Source organism: Carassius auratus, unplaced genomic scaffold, assembly GCF_003368295.1.
Source record: "Carassius auratus strain Wakin unplaced genomic scaffold, ASM336829v1 scaf_tig00216014, whole genome shotgun sequence".
NCBI lineage: Eukaryota > Metazoa > Chordata > Actinopteri > Cypriniformes > Cyprinidae > Carassius > Carassius auratus.
In genome coordinates this window covers 357,501-376,982 of record NW_020528362.1, presented here as the reverse complement: position 1 = coordinate 376,982, position 19,482 = coordinate 357,501, and the positions used below count along the sequence as shown (strand labels likewise).

The window sequence follows — 19,482 nt, the reverse complement described above, 5'->3', positions numbered from 1 at the left end:
TCTCTGTCTCTGTGTCTCTGTCTCTGTGTGTCTGTGTCTGTCTCTGTGTCTCTGTCTCTGTGTGTCTGTGTCTGTCTCTGTCTCTGTCTGTGTGTCTTTGTGTGTGTCTGTGTCTCTGTCTGTCTCTGTCTCTGTGTGTCTATGTCTGTCTGTGTGTGTGTCTGTCTCTGTCTCTGTCTGTGTGTCTTTGTGTTTGTCTGTATCTCTGTCTCTGTCTGTGTGTGTCTCTGTGTCTGTCTCTGTGTCTCTGTGTGTCTGTGTCTGTCTGTGTGTGTATGTCTGTGTCTCTGTCTGTGTGTGTCTGTGTCTCTGTCTGTGTGTCTGTGTCTCTCTCTCTGTGTGTGTGTGCAGCTGTAACTGTAACTCGTCGATGCCGCGGCCGGTGAAGGTGGCGGTAGTCGGAGGTCAGAGTTATCTGGGATCAGTACTGCAGTTCTTCGTCACTCAGCTGGCCAACAAGACGTCTGATTGGCTCAATCACCTCCGCTTCCTGGTGGTGCCTCTGGGTGAGAGACACAACTCACGACTGGGACGTACAGATGGAGGCATACAAGTTCTTTCTGTGTTTTGATGCAGATATTTTTGGATGTTAATTTCAGTGTTTCTGTTTGTTTTTGTTGTTTTGTTTTTTTAAACTGGTTCAGGTTCTCATCCTGTTGCTAAGCACCTGGGTGCCCTTGACAACCGTTACAGCGCAGCCTTCCTGGACGGAGCCTGGAGAGACACATTCAACCGATCAGAGCCACCGCAGACAGGTACACACACACGCGCGCACACACACACACACACACACATTCACACCACACACACTGATCCATTCCGAAGCTGTGTAACCCATCAGCTGGTGTGTGTTGTAGATGCGGTGGACGTGGCTGCGCGTGTGTCTCAGTACATCAGCGGAGCGGCTCTCACACACCAGCTGCCCATCGCTGAGGCCATGCTGACCTGCAAACACAGAACGTACGTCTGTCTCTCTCTTTACTGCTGCTGTTACATCACTCACTGTTTCTGATCACTCATCACTTCCTCTTACAGGAGAGATGAAGATTCCTACCAGAAATTCATTCCCTTCATCGGGGTGAGTACATATCACACTGTTAGGTGTATCTGACAGACCATAATACTGCATTTTGCTTTTGTGTAATTAAATGCATTTCTATTTGTCTTATGACAGTTTAAATTATTAAATTAACTATCAAAAAATGTACCCCTGGAATTTATTTTCATTTTCACTCATCAATTTTTATTTATGTATTTTATTTTATTCACCCATAAGTATTGCATATACACCCCGAAATTTATTTTTAATTTTTTTGCTTTAATTTTTTTATTTTATTTGATTTCATTCACCCATAAATACTTTTCATAATATTGCATTTTGCATTGATTGAAAATTTATATTTGTCCATGCCAAAGAAATTACTCCTGAAATATTTGTTGCACTAGCACATATCACTCAAAGCATCATATATTGTATTATGTCATGCAGTATAATAAATAACATTCATAAACTTGGAAATTTAATTTAAAAAATTACTTTTTCTGTGGGGTGCTATGTGCCCCTAGAATGTTTTTTATTTTATTAATTTTTTTATATTATTATTTTATAAAATATATTTTTTTAATTCTCTCTCTCTCTTTATATCAGATTTTTGCCTTATATATTTATTGCAAACAGCAGAAGTGTCACTCAAAGCATTATATATCATATATTTTTTTTAGGTGTTTTTTGTTTTAAATCTGTATTTGTCATCTCACAGGTGGTGAAGGTGGGTTTGATTGAGCCGGGCCAATCATCAGCAGGTGTGTGTTTCCAGGCAGAAGCACTCATGCTGTTTAATAACTCTTGCACAGAAGCTCACCCTTTGTCCGTCTCTGTTTCCCAGTTGACCCTGAAGAGGGCGTGGCTGTTAGTTTAGCCGTCCCCTCCACGTCTCCGCCCTCTCACGGCTCACCCAGCAGTCTGAAGGAGATGGCCACGCCCCCCTCGTCTCCGTCCATGGGCGGAGGTTTGGCTGTGCAGGGGTGAGTGATCAATCTAGCTTTTATTTGTATTATTTTCAATTTTATATATTTTTTCCATTTTATGTGATTTTTGCCTTTTTAAAATATTTATTATAATTATAGAAATTGTATTTCTATAAATATGATTTTTACAAATAGCTTTAAATATATTTCAGTTTTAGGTTTAGGAATGTTAGCACTTTCACTGGTGGTTCAACCTTTCAGGAAGAATAAAATGGCTCAAAACTGCGGTAGTAATGCAGAAGGAAACAGTACAGGTTTCTGTGTGTGTGTGTGTGTGTGTGTGTGTGTGTGTGTCTCAGGAGTCCCAGCATGCCTCACGGCGGGGACGCCATCGGTCTGCAGGTGGATTACTGGCTGGCGTCTCTGGCGGAGAAGCGGCGCGAGGGCGAGAGGAAAGATGCCAGCAATAAGAACACCCTGAAGAGCGCCTTCTGGTCACTGCAGGTCAGCCGTCTGCCAGGAGGAGGAGCCAGCGAGCCACAGGCGCCGCTCAACACTATGGCCATGACCGTGGTCACCAAAGAGAAGAACAAGAAAGGTGAGCAGACCAACAGGAAGCCAAGAATCAGGCAACGTGATATAGTGCACATTCAGAGCATCCAGAAGATCCAGACAGACTATTTCAGTGTGTAGTAGAAAGTGTTTAATGTACAGGGCAAGGCTTTGTATTCATCATACAGCACAGATAGGACATGGCTAATTAAATTGCAAGGCAAAAAATATGAAAATACAATTAGTTACACAAATACTGTACTGAGAATAATATAAATATGGTATATGGAATTTATCAAGCATTATCGAGCTAAGGGTAGAATAATAGAAAATATTTGAAAAACTAAATTACAAGAGAAGAAAATAAAACAACGACTATACAAATTAATTAGTACACACACACACACACACACACACACACACACACACACACACACACACACACACATATATATATATATATATATATATATATATATATATATATATATAAAATGTATGTGTGTGTGTGTATAAATTATATCATTTTTATTTTACATTTAAATTATAAGTGACTTAAACTTTAAATATAAAAATAAAATGTTTATATGAACAAAAAGTTCAATATTTTCGATATAATGATCACCATTTATTTGATCAAAAACAAGAAACATTATTACAATTTAAAATACCTGTTTTCTATTGTAATATGTGTTAAAATGTAATTTATTTCTGTGATGTGCAGCAGTATTTTCAGGATCATTCCTCCAGTCTTCAGTGTCACATTTGATGCTCAATAAATATTTCTGATTCATTTTATTTTTCAGGATTCTTTGGTGAATAGAAAGCTCAAAAGAGCAGCTTTTATGGGAAATAGAAATCTTTTGAAACATTATAAATGTGTTTACTGTCACTTTTGATCAATTAAATGCATCCTTGCTGAATAAAAGCAGTAAATTACCTTAAAAAATATAATAAAAAAAACATTATTGACCAAACTTTTGAACGGTCGAGCAAATCAAATAACCAATGCCAACACTTCATATTACAATATGAGTAATGTCTCTCTCGCTTTCTTTGTGCAGTTCCCACTATTTTCCTGGGGAAGAAGCCTAAAGAGCGGGAGATGGACTCCAAGAGTCAGGTGATCGAGGGCATCAGTCGGCTCATCTGCTCCGCCAAACAGCAGCAGACCATCCTGAAAGGTACCAGACCTTCTTTACAAAAACACTTTCTCATCAGCTCAAGCAGAAAACAACATGCCTCTTCCTCCTCTCTCAGTCTCCATTGACGGATGCGAGTGGAACGACGTGAAGTTCTTCCAGCTAGCCGCTCAGTGGCCGACTCACGTCAAGTACCTTCCGGTGGGACTGTTCGGCTACAGCAAACCGCCCTCCTAGGACGGCCCACTTTCTTAACCCCGCCTCTTCAACCTGCAGCCTACATCCCATTGCACACCGTTGAAGAACGCTGGCCAATCACAGCTGAGATGAGACCGTCTCTGGTGGGTGTGTAGGTGGAGTTGAAGACGTTCGATTCGGCGGCTTCGCTAGACTTTTATCAGCGCTAGTCACTTTTATTTATTAAAGGCCCCAGAGCCACACATGGGGGCCAAGCACAAAATTGAGAGACACCACCAGGTGATGACGATTTAACAGCATGCACCGCTTCAATCACACTGGACACCCCTAAATATATCCCTTGATGTACCTGACCTCTTTCATCATCAGCATCTATCGATACGTGCAGTTTAAGTCTTGCTCAAATCTACCATGGTAACTGCTTTTTGGAATCTTTCTGTTGCTTAGTAACTATGGAATTTTGGCAGAAACTGTGGTTGCCATGGTAGATGTTTGTAAACAGAGATTCAAACATGAAAAAAGCACCAATGAATATTCCAAAACTAGCAAAGTCCCTGCCTTTATTAAGGGGGTGGAGTTAAATGCCAGTTTTTACATTGGAGGCGGGGCTACAAGGTGCCCACTAGCCAACTGACGAGATTTCCTAAAAATCATCTTTTGCATAGTTTTATTCTTCCAGGCGACCAAATCTGAAACTGCGTTGTTGCATGTCTTAAACTACATCACCCATAATGCACTGGCAAAGTTAACATCCAGTCTACATATACAGAAGGTTATTGGTTCACATTGGTTAATCTCTGTTAACTAGAATATACTAATTCAATTTAGTTTTAGATTTATTTTTAAACACTTTTATGTCAGTTATCATTTTTATTTTTTTAAGTGACCTTTTAGCTTAAACATGTAGCTCATCTACAGGTTTTATTTCTTTCCATAAAACAACACCAAAGATCTCTGGCCGATCAGAATGTAAACGTTACGGGACAGAACGAGTCAGTCATCTTTATAACCTGGGCAAAGGCAATGATTTCAAGGTGGAACAAGGCCTGACGTAGAGGCTGGGCGAGCGTGGAGGTGAAGATGACACCGAATAATCCAGCAGAATTAGGGAAGATTTAGTTTTAGAGCTTTTCTTTTTGTTTCTTGTGTGCATCTTTACAGCTGGAAGCTGGTTTGCAAGGGTTTCATCGGTTGTCAAATGCTATGCACTTAACTTGGCCTTCATTTCTTCACATCTTCGTCCAAAGCACAAGAAACGGATCAGCTCCTCGTACAAGAACGCTCAATTAAAACATCATTCACAAACACTACCTTTACACACTGCGAAAATACCAGTTTCTTCATTTTTTTTTTAGTCTTATTTTGTTTCTTTTGTTCAAAAATCTGAACATATTTAAATTAAGACACATTTACTTGAGAAGCAAAACGACTTAAAAAGTAAAGTCTTGGTTTCTGATCGGAAAAATGATGAAGATAATGAACTTTTTTTCTAGTTTGAAGCATGAAATCATTTTCAAGAAAACACAACTTGATATATTAAGTACTTTTGCGCTGTGAACAAAACATCAGAACTGATCTGAGATCAGTAAACATCCCTTTATTTTCTAGCTGGAGCGTGTTACATTACTGCTAATGGCAGCTTTCACAAGTAACGTGCTTTTATCTGTCTATAACTTCTGTGAGTGGTACAGTAGGTAATGCAACTAACAACGCGTCACTAAAATGTGGTTTTAAAATAATAACAAACTTAAAAACTATCTATGAGCTGTTGTTGTGCCACAGTAAGAGTGAAGCCAGTGTGTGTAGTGTGTGTTGGTTCATGCGAGTGTGTGTTTGTGGTGTTAACTATTACAATATTCACGGCACAAGATTCAGCGTGTTTCCACCCATTGCAGCTTGAAATGCTTGAAATGCTGATGAATTATTAATATACAGTGATTGTTACATAATTAATCTGTTGAACTCCTAATATCATTATTAATTCAATTTCAAACTGAAAGAGTGAATCTCACAAACATGTCATATTTCACCACAAAAATCAGAAGAAAAAAATATGAAAATATATGTTGCTTCAAGAAAACCCGCCCAAATTTAGGACTCTGCTTTGTGGCATTACTGGACTAATATTTATTACAGATTATATAAGTTTTAGTTGCATTAAGTCTATTATAGTTGCATTTGTTTGCAATTTAGTTAATTTTTGCATTACAGCCATTTTTAGTAAAATATATACAGTATATTTAATTGTTTCTTTTGATTTTTGAGCTAATATATGACCTGGATGTGAGGCTCTTTCTTAAGTCATGTTTTCTGGAATGACAGCATCATTTTTTTTTTCTGTGGTTAAAAGTATTAAGAACAACAGAGTATTAAAGTAACGATGGGTCAGTTCGGTTTGTATTTGTTCCTGCTTCTTACAGAGATGTTTAGCAATAGTTTTGAAGTGTGTGTTTTTAGTGTGTGTGTGTGCATTAAATGCATCTCTCCTTTTTATGCCCATATTTGTAGATTTCTTTTTATTTTAGTTCATGTTGGTCATCAGTACCGCACTACTGGACAAATATCCTCACATGAATGATTTTCCTATAGCAGATATGTTCTTACTATGTTTTATGTAGTTGTTCAAATTGCATTTAATTAATATCTTTGTGATCTAAATATGAAGACCCATACTGTGGCTGTCATAACAGCTGCAAGTAATACTTTGAGTATTTCAGTTTGTCCAGTGGGTTTTACAGCCTTGTCGAGGCTTTGGTCATTCCTCATTGGATCGATGAGCTTTGGTCATTCCTCGAGCATGGCCCCTAAAGCTTAGAGACCTTCTAGAAAAGCCCCCCGTAGATGTTGAGCCTATAAAGAGAAAAACCCACGCTGAACTACTTCAAATATCTGTGCTGTTGTTACACTTGCTGTCCGTGTTTTACGCATGCATGATGGCAAATACACAAACACTTGCAGAAACCTTCACACGAAGTGTTTTGAGTTACAACAAATAAATAAATGCAATGATTTCGGAGTCCAGGTTACATTTTGATATGGATATGCATTGAATGGAAAAATGAGGGGCAAAAAGAGTGTCACTGCCAAAGAGTGTCAGCTGTTACATTTTTGTGTGTGTGTGTGTTTTTTTGTGCATGGAAAATGATTTTCAGTATTTATGGAGCAGTCTGGAATGGGAATGGGAAGTACCAAGTTTTCTGACTGATTCATTTCGATATTAAAGAGCGTTTCCAATCGTTTCACTTGAACATGGACGGTCTCTTTCTGCGTGTGTCGTGTGGAGTCTGGTCTTTGTCCTCGTACCTCTGTATCTGCACCTGTGTTGAGTTGTCATGTGAAAGATCAACAACATGAAGAGGATTCCAGCATTCTGATTGGTCGACTAATTCTCGCAATGGCCAATCAGAATGCCGTTCGTCCGCTTCAGATATTTCTTCTCAATGTAATCAGTCGGAGAGATAAAATGCCTGATATCCACAAGCTTCGGCTTCAAACCCAGAGTTAACCTTCTGTGTAAAGTAAATCACTGGTTCATATTTAGTCGTGGAAGATGGAGAAGCCGAGCTTGTGGATGGGATAAGTATTTTTGCACATGCATTTATTATCTTTTAGCAGTCTTCAGCTCTGCCTTTTTGCCTTTAGACAAAAATGCTTGTACATATCCAAAGTGCTTGTAATATGAACTCATGTCCCTTTATTGTGTTCTTTTTTTATTTGACATGTTTTTGTAGTACTGCTTTTTCATAATTGAGTTGTCAATCAATAGATGTGGTATGGACAGTGGAAGTGTTACTTGTATTCTTTTTTTTATTTAATAAACACCTGATTTGTAAATTCTCCTGTGTAGTTTGAAGATTTTTGGGAAAACAACAGTAAATATTATTTGTCTGTTGCATTGCTCTGCTAGAGATTTCTTAATGATTAAATATTTTCTTATAGATTAATTAATAACTTTAGTCAGTTTAGCACAGAATTGTACATCTATATACTTGTGAAAACATCTCATAATTTATGCAAACACTACATAAATAAGGTAAAATGTTTAACTAATACATATTTCCATACTTCCCTGGTTGATTAAACACCATATATTAAAACAAACGTGTGTGTTTTAGAAGTATTTTACTAATTATTAAGGTTTTTTATTTTTTTATTAAAAATGCACTCTTTTGCATACTTTTCTATAGAAAAAAAACATATAAAAACTGGTTCAAAATTATGTTAATTATTAAATGATTATTATTTTACATTTATTTTTTACATACTAAAGGTTTTTAAAGAAGGGATTTTGGATATTATTTTTTTCTCTCTCCATAAATCTGAAAAAGTACATTTTCATCATATTTTAGGAATAAAATGTGGTATAATATCATGTGAATGTTATATAAACAAACCCCTCAGTAAAAACCTACTCATACATGTGAACTGTATATTCTGTAATACTCAACTAATATCGCCATTCAGAAACGCGGCCCCTTCTCACGCACGCGCACTGCGCGTCCACGCCCGGTTGAGCGAGGGCGGGTGTAGTGATGTCAGCGCAGGGCTTTGGATTCTGGGAGGGGAGCACAACACACACATCAGCCATTTTCAGTTTGCTGTGGTCATCCTCTCTCACTCCAGCACAAAGATCCGCCGACCGTCGAGCTGAAAGGGACGAGAAGGATGGACGAAGCGAAAGCGGGACACCGTGAGCTCGCGCGTTTGTTCTGCTGAGCGCGTGGAAGACAAAAGCGCATCATCATCATCACGGCCGATGCTTCTCCGGTTCATCTGATTCACGGCTGATATCGTTTTACTGGAGCGAGTCTTGGCTTTCAGACGCCTCTGAATCATAACATCACGTTGTTTTCACGCTTGAGTTCAACTAGAGCCCGAAACAACCCCAAAAAAGCAGATTATTGAAGGTAACGTTACCTTTCTCAAACGGATGCAAAAATGAGCCACGCTTAGTGTTTGATATGCATCGATCATACAATGGGATGTTAAACTGCTGGCTGATTGAAAGGGGAAAGTTTAGCCTGATCTGCCAAAAACAAAAGTAAATATTTGGGTTTATTCAAATAGTCATGGCGTTATAATTTCTGAAAGCAAACCAGATTATGAATGGCTGATTTATGATGCATTTGTTGATTTTTGACGTCATCATCCAGTCATTGATGGTGCAGTGAATATTTCTGGGGTTATGAATCAAATATGCATGATTCATTCTCGAGTGGTGTTATATGGTTATACGGAATGGGTGATATGAGGCAGTTTGCATCAGAAAACAAAAGTGTTTGAGTGGGTTTCACAAGCTTTAGCGGTTTCGCTTGTTTCCCACGGCCGTGTGCTCGGAGCAGGGCCTGTTTTCGCTCGGATGTGAGGATGCTGGTCGTCTGGAAGAGTTCATGTGTTGTGCTGGGGGTCACCTTGGTGCAGTTCTCCAGGTTTGACCTGATTTATCCAGGCAGCTGTCAGTCCTGGTGAAATCTGGACTCATCAGAGGAAGTGTTGTGAGCATCAGGACGCGGTTTGTGTTTGAGCAGGTGTGTTTATAAGCCGCACATCTCGTGTTTGATGCGGGACTCTCTCTCTCTCTCTCTCTGTGCTGGTGCTGCATTGCAGTCTATAGGCGTGATGACGGAAGACGGGCGCCTCTGCTGGACGCAGGTGGAAATGCAGGTGCCCGGATGATGGAGGTTGTGTGTGAACTGTCATAATATCACACTGCAGTGTGACTCCTGTTACTGCTGGTTCTGTGCTGGCTCGTTATTAGCTGCATTAGTGAGCCCAGATGTGCTCGGGTTGATTGGAGCTGAATCACACGGCTGGCATCACTTCAGATGTTTTCGGGCAGCAGTACTGTTTGTCAGCACTTGTACTCCGTGTTGCCAGATTGGCTGTTTTTGGGTGTGAGGTGCAGTGATGGATCATGATGCACTCCAGGGTCTAATGAAGTCATCAGGATTGAAGTCACCAGTCATTTTGCACCATTTAGTGTTATAGTAGTTTCACTGAGATGATACTGTTTTTATTTACAAAACCTTCTGAGTTACATTTATTACAGATTGCATTTTAATTTGAGTTAGTTTTTTTTTTTTTTTTTGTTGTTGTTCTTTTTCTTTTATTATTAGTTTTATAAAAAATGTTTTGTCATTTTATTATTGTTTTAATGTCTATAGATTATAAACTATATAGTTTATAAATTATTTCAGTTTTTTACTTGTTTTTTTACTAGTTGTTTAAACATTTTAAATATTTTATTTTGTAATTTTACCATTTTTATATGTAATGTTTTATATTTTGAATATATCTGTATTGTTTTTATTCATTTTTTTATTACAGTAATTTTTGTTCTTTTTTATAAATGTCTGTATAGTTTAAATACATTCAGTTTACAATAAATGAAAAAGAGAAATTTGTCTTTGTCTATTAACGGAAATAAAATTATTTTATTCAGTTTCAGTTTTTTTCTGTTTATTTTACGTCAAGTAACAAATGTGTATATATATATATATATATATATATATATATATATATTATTATTATTATTATTATTTTTTATATTTCAGTTCTAGTTATTTTGAATACACCAAGTTAAACTGAATGAAAATGAGATGTTGCTCATTATCTCGGCAGCTTTTATTACATGTTATATCTCATTCTTCAGTGTTTGTTATAGTTTTAGTAAACCGGGGTCATGTTTCAGCTGATTCCCTGTAAAAGCTGCAGGTGAGCTCAGATCTGTGTCTCATCTGTTTGTAATGATGATATTCGGTCTGTTCTCAGTGATTGCGGCGGGCAGGTGATGTCCGCCATGGTGTACCCACGAGAAGAGACGCTGGAGCGGCCCACGCAGGACGAGATCGTGCTGAACACTAAAGCGGTGATGCAGGGTTTGGAGACGCTGCGAGGGGAACACGCTCAGCTCCTCAACTCCGTCCTGGACTGTGCTCAGCCGCCGGCCGCGCAGGAGAAGTCCAGCCTGCTCCGAAAGAGTCTGGAGGACATCGAGCTGGGGCTCGGAGAGGCGCAGGTATCACCAATGCTAATAATGCTAACACTGCTACAAGTGATCAGACTTGATTTGTGCATCACTGTGGCAAACCCCATAGCAGAGCTTTACTGGAGGAAAGGGAAACTTCTAGAAAAGAATGAAAGAGCTCTAGAAAACAGCTTAAATTAGTTTAATTTTGGACTTATTTGTAAGTTTTTCTGCTCGTCCTGCCACAGAAAAAAATAAATAAATGTAAATTATTTCAGAAAATGAAATGTATAATTTTTAATAGTATTTACATTTAATTGTATTTACATTTATAATGAATTTTTAAAAAATTTATACTTTAATAAATATATATATATATATATATATATATATATATATATATATATATATATATATTTATCTATATATTTATCTATATATTTATCTATCTATATATTTATCTATTTATCTATCTATATATATATATATATATTTATTTATCTATATATTTATCTATCTATATATTTATCTATTTATCTATCTATATATATATATATATATATTTATCTATATATTTTGACTCTATCTATCTATCTATATATATATATATATATATATATATATATATATGTGTGTATGTATATTATTTTTATTTATCTATATATTTATCTATCTATATATATATATGTATATATATATTATATGTATATTTATATATATATATTATATATGTTATAAATTTATATATGTTATACATTTTCCAAACATATTAATGCAGCTTTTTTTTAATTAAATGTTTTGTATTTTTAAACAAAGAAATTAGCAATAAGTTATTTGCAATTAATAATAAGTTAAATTTCCAATAATAAGTAATACAATTAAATTATTTAAAATAACATCAATGCAATTTTCAATACATTCTTACAGACTTAAATCAGTTACATGTCATGTTTTGTAAAAAAAAAAAAATATTATAACAAAAAATTGTAATAATTTATTATAAGTTATAATATTAAATTTTTTTGCATACACCAATGTTCAAATATTTAGAGTCAGTCTGATTTATTTTATTTTTTTAATCTAAATAAGTTTGTTCACCAAGGTTGCATTTATTTAATCAAGAATACAGTTACACTAAACAGTAATTTAGAGAAACATTTTTGCAATTTAAAATAAGTGTTTTCTATTTGAATATCTATTAAACTGTAATTTATTCCTGTGATCAATGATGAATTTTCAGCATCATTACTCCAGTCTTCAGTGTCACATGATTCTTGCTGCTCCAGGAACTTTTCTGATTATTATGAGTGTAGAAACAGTGAATGTTTTTGGGGAAGCAGTGCTGCATCTGATGTCTCAGGACTCTGAAGAGTGCAGTAGTATTTCCACAGTGTCTGATGTGTCGTCTGCTCTCAGGTGATCATCGCTCTGTCCGGTCACCTGAGCGCCGTGGAGTCGGAGAAGCAGAAGCTGCGTGCTCAGGTGCGTCGTCTCTGTCAGGAGAACCAGTGGCTGCGGGACGAGCTGGCCAGCACACAACACAAGCTGCAGAAGAGCGAGCAGAGCGTGGCCCAGCTGGAGGAGGAGAAGAAGCACCTGGAGTTCATGAACCAGATCCGGAAGCTGGACGAGGACGCCTCGCCCTCCGAGGAGAAGACGGGAGAGAAGGAGAAGGACAGTCTGGACGACCTGTTCCCAAACGACGACGAGCAGGGCCCAGGTGAGAGAGAGACATGCCCTTAATAGATGAAACCTGACGAGTGAAATCAAACCATTATTGAACATCTGTGACCTTGTCATGAGGGTCAGGTTTGTGAAACTGAGATTTGCACATCATCTGAAAGCTGAAGAAATAAGCTTTCCATTGATGTGTGGTTTAATAGGACGAAAATCTGGAATCTGAGGGGGCAAAAAAAATCTAAATATTGAGAAAAACGTCTTTAAAGTTGTTCAAATTAATTCTTAGCAATGCATATTACTAATCAAGAATTAAGCTTTGATATATTTATGTTAGGAAATTTACAAATATCTTCATGGAACATGATCTTTATTTAATATCCGAATGATTTTTGGTATTAAAGAAAAATCTATAATTTTGACCCATAAATGTATTTTTGGCTCTTGCCTCAAATTTACCCCAGAGACTCAAGACTGCTTCTGTGCTCCAAAAAAAAAAAGTGCATGTTATTGTTGAGTATCATTTAATATGTATGGCTCGTGTAGTATAAAATAGGGACAATATGCAAGCAAAACAAATTAGCTTTATTCAGAGACCCAAACTGAGCAAAAATATGTAATTTGTTGCAGATGCTGATATTTATATGGACAAATAATAATAGATTCAGATCCTTGTCATGTATATCAATGAGACCTTTATAACAGTAGACCAGATACTGACATAATATCTCCCATTTCTATGATTTATTTAGATGATATTAAATGCTCAGTTTTATTACTAAAGCTCTGCTCATTTCAAAACTCCTAAATCAAGCAATGCTGATTGAGCGACGAACACACATCCTTCCTCAAAAGCCTGATTTGAGATTTAATCATTTTAACATGATTTTGAGACAAACTTGTATTTTTACTTTTTTAAACAAATCAGTTTAGAAACTTTAAGAAAATTAAAACATGATTATTTCATCAAGCAAAACCATTTATAATATGCATTCATGTTAAAAATGTTTATTCTATATACATGTACAGTATTATATTTCTACACACACACACACACACATATATATATATATATATATATATATTATATGATTTAAAAATATATAGTAAACAACTCTGATTTTAATGCATATCATTAAGTTTGGTCTTTGCCATATTGTTACTGGAAATAATGTCTGGATAATCTGGAAAATGATGCTTCATTCCATTAAATGTTGAAATATTACTAGCAAAATATTTATTCTTGGGTTAGCTTTATAAAGATTTGACCGTACATGTGAATTCTGACAGCATTTGGACAGTGAGACTAAAGGCTTTTAGTTGCTGAAAACTAAGTCTGACAGAAGGTGTGGAGTATCTTGTGTTCGTGTAGTTCAGAGGCTGTAGAAGTGCATGTGTCAGGCTCTCTGGGGTTAATCTGTGACCTTTGACCCCGGCTCCAGCTCAGCCCAGCGGTGAAGCGGCGGCGCAGCAGGGGGGCTACGAGATCCCGGCCCGTCTGAGGACGCTTCATAACCTGGTGATCCAGTACGCGTCTCAGGGCCGCTACGAGGTGGCCGTGCCGCTCTGCAAACAGGCTCTGGAGGACCTGGAGAAGACCTCGGGACACGTCCACCCAGACGTGGCCACCATGCTCAACATCCTCGCCCTGGTCTACAGGTCAGAGGTCACCGCAGCCTAGTGAAGCACCCAGATTACACTGTCACTGAAACCAAAGTACACAGGACACAAACTTATTTTGATGGGATTTAATCATTTGACAGCACTAATATGTAAAATAATAATGTCAAATATTTTTTTAATGATGTTTTAATTTGTTAGTAATATAAACAATTAAATGATGGATCCTATTTGATACTCATGTTTTAACATGATCTTGAAATAGAAATCTACATGTCATTTTTGTGTATAATTAAAATAAAAATAAAAAACGATTTTGAAAAAAGTAATTATATTTTTTTTCAAAATCGTGTTAAGTGTATATTTATGTTTAAATAAATCAGTTTTAATTGCACAAGGCATTTTTCATATAAACTTTTTTAATGATATTTTGAGATTAAATATATTTACATTTATAAAAAATAGAGAAATCTCATAGTAGAAAATGCCATTTTATTCCTAATATAAGACTATTTTGTTGGACAAGTTGACATAATTTCAAAGCTGAGACCGTTTCGTATCAAAGCATTACATTTATTGTGATTTACTGGTTGCATCAGCTGAAAACAGCATAGCCTGAAAAGTCTTCATCTAAATGGAAATCAACAAACTGAGCGTCTGTGCAGCTGACACGTTCACTTGTTGTAGTTGGTATGAAACAGTCCAATCCCTCCATTAACCCCCGTGTCTCCGTCTGCTGCGTGTGGCTCCAGGGATCAGAACAAGTATAAAGAGGCGGCTCACCTGCTGAACGACGCTCTGGCCATCAGAGAGAAGACTCTGGGGAGAGACCACCCCGCTGTGGCCGCGACCCTCAACAACCTGGCCGTGCTGTACGGCAAGCGCGGGAAACACAAGGAGGCCGAGCCGCTGTGCAAGAGAGCGCTGGAGATCCGCGAGAAGGTGGAGAACACATGATGAAGAGCCCCTTTACTACGACTGATATCTGTCACTTCAGAAAGACAGACGCTTCCTTCCTGAATGATTCAGACGTTCGAACGAATCAATTGAATGAATGATTCAGTGATAAAATCAGTGACTTGCCGCCACCTGCTGGTGGATTTAGTTCAATTTCTAGCGTACAATGTCAGTTATTTAAATAATTTAATATTTTTGTATACACAATTATATATTAAAAACATTAATATCCACTCATGTCACCTCTGCGCTTCATTAAACATCTGGAAATGTACCTACAAGCCACTTTAGTGTTCTTCTGTGCCACCTCTGTAGTGTTTTAAATAGACATTTTTAAAAGCTTATAAACATATATTTTTTTTATTTGACATATGAAATTGATGCCATTACAAAGGTAAAAAAGAAACTACTGTCACTTTAAGGAGTCATATTTCACCTCCTATTAGGAGGACTCCTTTTTTATTAGAAATTATTGATCAGAAGGTGCTCCTAAAGTGTTTAATTAGGAGGACATGTGCTCCTGGCTGAAATTATAGATAAAAATGAAACTAAATCCACCAGCAGGTGGCGACAAGTCACTGATTGTATCACTGCATCATTCAGTTGATTCGTTCGAACGGCTGAATCATTCAGGAACAAAGCATCTGTCTTTATGAATCTTAGTAAAGGAACACTTTAATCCCTGAGTGTAGCCAGTGTTGTTAACTGTGTGTGTGTGTGTGTGTGTGTGTGTGTGTGTGTGTGTTCGCAGGTTCTGGGTAAGTTCCACCCTGACGTGGCGAAGCAGCTCAATAATCTGGCTCTGCTGTGTCAGAATCAGGGCAAGTATGAGGAGGTGGAGTATTATTACCGCAGAGCGCTGGAGATCTACGAGAACAAACTGGGCACCGATGACCCCAACGTGGCCAAGACCAAAAACAACCTGGTGAGGACAGATCACATAAGTTTGAACCCGTGACACCGTCACCTAATTTGGTGCAGTTTTTAAACCCTTTGCGTGAGAAGTCGGTAGTTTTTAGTCAGAGTTTGTTCACATTAATCAGCATTTTTAGGAGAAAATGAACATCATCTCCTGGTCAAAATGACCGAAACACAACATAGCGGTTAAAGGGGTCATGCATTACTTTTATTATTATTATTATTATTATTATTATTATTATTATTGTTTTGAAATGTTTTCTGAGGTGCCCTTCTTGTAATAGTTATAGGATTTTTACATCAAAAACAATCCTAACTTAAAAATGTAAGCAATTTTCTACCCTGTTTATATTAACTTTTATATTCATATAAATATTGATATATTTATGTACTTAAATTAAATATTTCAACAGTGCAATAAACAAGTAGTGAATAAAATGCATCTAATCCTGTTTTTAATGCACCAATTTGTGCATAGGTTTTAATTATTAATTTATTTGACCAACTGTGTTTTTCCTCATTTCATTATTATATACATGCGTGGTCATTTTCCACCTTGAGTTTAGTCCTCACACCCGTAGCCCAAAGGGGCGTGTCTCTTTGTAAACACCCACTGCTGTGATTGGCCGGCAGCTCTGCATATGTAATGAGTATTAAATGTGGAAATGCCAATCATAAAGTGTTGATTATAGCATTGCTTTTAGACTTACATCGCATCAAAGGTTGTACTGCTAACTGTTGTATCTGATCAGTCATGTGATCTTTTGAGCTCGTGAATGCAGTGATCCTGACATTGTAGTGTGATTTCTGCATACTTTAATCAAAACTAACACCGTCCAAACAGGAAAGATTTAGCAAGAGCATCTAATATATCACGTCCTGCTGTCTCCTGTTCTCATGCTTATCTGTGGAAGTAGGTATATTCACATATTCATATTTTGTTTCCTCCGCAGGCGACGTGTTATCTGAAACAGGGCAAATTCAAAGACGCAGAGACGCTTTACAAGGAGATCCTGACCCGTGCGCACGAGAAAGAGTTTGGATCTGTCAACAGTATGCATTTATCATTACACATAATTACACATGCATGGACATCATATGCTCATATTTGTTTTATGTGAGTTTCATAAACCTTTTTATGTTAATGGAAATGGACACATTTGTTTTTATCTTCATGAGTTTCTGTCAGGATGGCATCAGAGTGAGGTTCTGTTTAATCTGTTATGACATCACAGGCTTTTAGCCAATCAGACGCTTGCAGGTTTACACTCAAACATCCACCTGCTCTTCCTGAGAGTACAACAAGCTCATTAAACTAGCTCTCAGTATCTGATGCCATGCAGGGAAAGCTGCTAGATTAAAAAAACAAAAAAAAAAGCGGTTGTAATATTGAATTAATCACAAAGAAAAAAATAACAATTTATTTTAATGAGAATAATTTTTCTCCCACAGATGATAACAAACCAATCTGGATGCATGCAGAGGAAAGAGAAGAGAGCAAGGTATTATAGGCTTTATATTATATATATTTAATATTATTTATACTTTATATGTATATATATGTGTGTGTGTGTGTGTGTATATATATTATATAAATTTAAAATTAATTTTTATTTATTTATTTATTTGTATATATGTATTTGTATAAAAATATTTATTTAAATGTAAAAAAAATGAAAACTGGTAAAAAAAATTATATTATAATTTTATATAAATATATATAAATTATAATATAATTTTTTTTTATTATTATTTTTTTTTAACCAGTTTTCATATTTCCAATGCTCTCATTTCATTATTTAATCTATGTTTAAGTCGTGAGTTCAGTTTGTCTGATGGATATTTCCAGGGTAAGAGGAAGGACTCTGGTCCGTACAGCGAGTACGGCAGCTGGCACAAAGCCTGTAAAGTGGACAGGTGAGTGTGCAGCTGTGCCTCCGAGGATTGTGGGTATCAGCGTGTGCAGGAGTCAGTGTTTGGGAGTGACTCTCGTTCTGTTTCTGTCCTGTAGCCCCACTGTTAACACCACGCTGAAGAGTCTGGGTGCTCTGTACCGCCGGCAGGGCAAGCTGGAGGCCGCCGAGACGCTGGAGGAGTGTGTGACCAAAAACCGCAAGCAGGTACAGCAGGCATCTGATGTGCGACCTATAAACTCGAGGTTGACTTCCTGTGCAGATGACTCATACAGGAAGACTGCCATGTTATTAATGTTATTTTAATCGCCTGAGAACTCTAGAAATAGCACCAAACCTTGGCTCGTTGTGTCTGTCAGGGCATCGATGCCATCAATCAGAGTAAGGTGGTGGAGCTGCTGAAGGACGGAGGCTGTGCTGGAGCAGACAGACGTCAGAGTCGGGACGGTGTGAACGGCCCCCGAGGAGACGTCGAAGGAGACGAAGCCGAGTGGAGCGGGGTCAGTGGAGCCCTCGTCTTTATTTAGATGTAGTTTGAGATTAGAATTATTCAAATGAAGTCTCTTCTGCACATCATAGCTGCGTTTATTCGATCAAAAATACAGTAAAAATGGAAATATTGTGAAATATTATTACAATTAAAAAAATACAGGCCCAGATATGCTGAATAAAAGTATTCCTTTTAATCTTTTTTTAAACTAACCCCAAACATTAGAATGGTATTGTATCACAAAAATATGAAGCAGCACACTATCAGTGTAATATTAACATTGATAATAATCAGAAATGTGTCTTGAGCAGCAAATCATCATATTAGAATGATTTCTGAAGATCATGTGACACTGGAGTAATGATACTGAAAAATCAGCTTTGATCACAGAAATAAATTACATTTTAATAGACATTCACACAGGGGAAAAGTTATTTTAAATGTAAAAATATTTTGCTATTTTTTACATTATTTTTGATCAAATAAATGCAGCCTTTGAGCATAAAGAAAAGGTTTTTTTATATTTATTTGTATTTTTGTGTATTATTAATGTACGTTTTGACTGGTAGTGTGTGTGTGTGTGTATAAATCTTGCGGTTGATCATATAATGTGAGCACAGGATGGTAACGGCGGGCTGCGCAGGAGCGGCTCGTTCGGGAAGATTCGGGAAGCGCTGCGGCGCAGCAGTGAGATGCTGGTGAAGAAGCTGCAGGGCAGCGGCCCTCAGGAGCCACGCAACCCCGGGTGAGACTCAACCCTCTGTCTTCTCCCAAAAATACACTAACTGGTTAGAGATCAGCCTTTAACTGGTGTTTGTGTTTGCTTCAAAAGGATGAAGAGGGCAAGCTCCTTAAACTTCCTCAACAAGAGCGCAGAAGAAACCTCACAGGTGTGTATAATAATATAATCTGTCTTGAGCAGCAAATCAGCATATTAGAATGATTTCTGAAGATCATGTGACTCTGAAGACTGGAGGAACGATGCTGAAAATACAGCTTTGCATCACAGGAATAAATTACACTTTAAATTATATTCACACAGAAAGCTTTTTTTTTAAATAGTAAAAATATTTCAAAATT

At 37.1% G+C, this 19,482-nt stretch overlaps 2 protein-coding genes across 3 annotated transcripts in view; both read left to right on the top strand.

Moving 5' to 3' along the window:
• The window catches only part of LOC113096680 (phosphofurin acidic cluster sorting protein 1-like), a 40,496-nt gene extending 32,799 nt beyond the window's left edge, over positions 1-7,697 (top strand). Inside the window, exons 16-24 of one of the 2 annotated variants that reach the window (XM_026262092.1) lie at positions 352-506; positions 645-755; positions 858-960; positions 1,036-1,078; positions 1,761-1,803; positions 1,887-2,025; positions 2,328-2,566; positions 3,585-3,704; positions 3,781-7,697. In XM_026262092.1, coding sequence (XP_026117877.1) covers positions 352-506; positions 645-755; positions 858-960; positions 1,036-1,078; positions 1,761-1,803; positions 1,887-2,025; positions 2,328-2,566; positions 3,585-3,704; positions 3,781-3,899 — 1,072 coding nt within the window. In that variant the 3' untranslated portion in view covers positions 3,900-7,697. Of the gene's footprint in view, positions 1-351; positions 507-644; positions 961-1,035; positions 1,079-1,760; positions 1,804-1,886; positions 2,026-2,327; positions 2,567-3,584; positions 3,705-3,780 lie in introns of both variants that reach the window. The other variant, XM_026262091.1, reaches the window with a different exon arrangement.
• A 673-nt stretch (positions 7,698-8,370) lies between these two features.
• The window catches only part of LOC113096634 (kinesin light chain 2-like), a 12,318-nt gene continuing 1,206 nt past the window's right edge, over positions 8,371-19,482 (top strand). Inside the window, exons 1-13 of the mRNA XM_026262021.1 lie at positions 8,371-8,767; positions 10,632-10,878; positions 12,244-12,547; positions 13,947-14,163; positions 14,877-15,066; positions 15,833-16,006; positions 16,953-17,052; positions 17,452-17,501; positions 17,849-17,916; positions 18,011-18,119; positions 18,272-18,412; positions 19,023-19,147; positions 19,235-19,292. Of these exons, the coding sequence (XP_026117806.1) occupies positions 10,651-10,878; positions 12,244-12,547; positions 13,947-14,163; positions 14,877-15,066; positions 15,833-16,006; positions 16,953-17,052; positions 17,452-17,501; positions 17,849-17,916; positions 18,011-18,119; positions 18,272-18,412; positions 19,023-19,147; positions 19,235-19,292 (1,764 nt within the window). The 5' untranslated portion in view covers positions 8,371-8,767; positions 10,632-10,650. The remainder of the gene's footprint in view (positions 8,768-10,631; positions 10,879-12,243; positions 12,548-13,946; positions 14,164-14,876; positions 15,067-15,832; positions 16,007-16,952; positions 17,053-17,451; positions 17,502-17,848; positions 17,917-18,010; positions 18,120-18,271; positions 18,413-19,022; positions 19,148-19,234; positions 19,293-19,482) is intronic.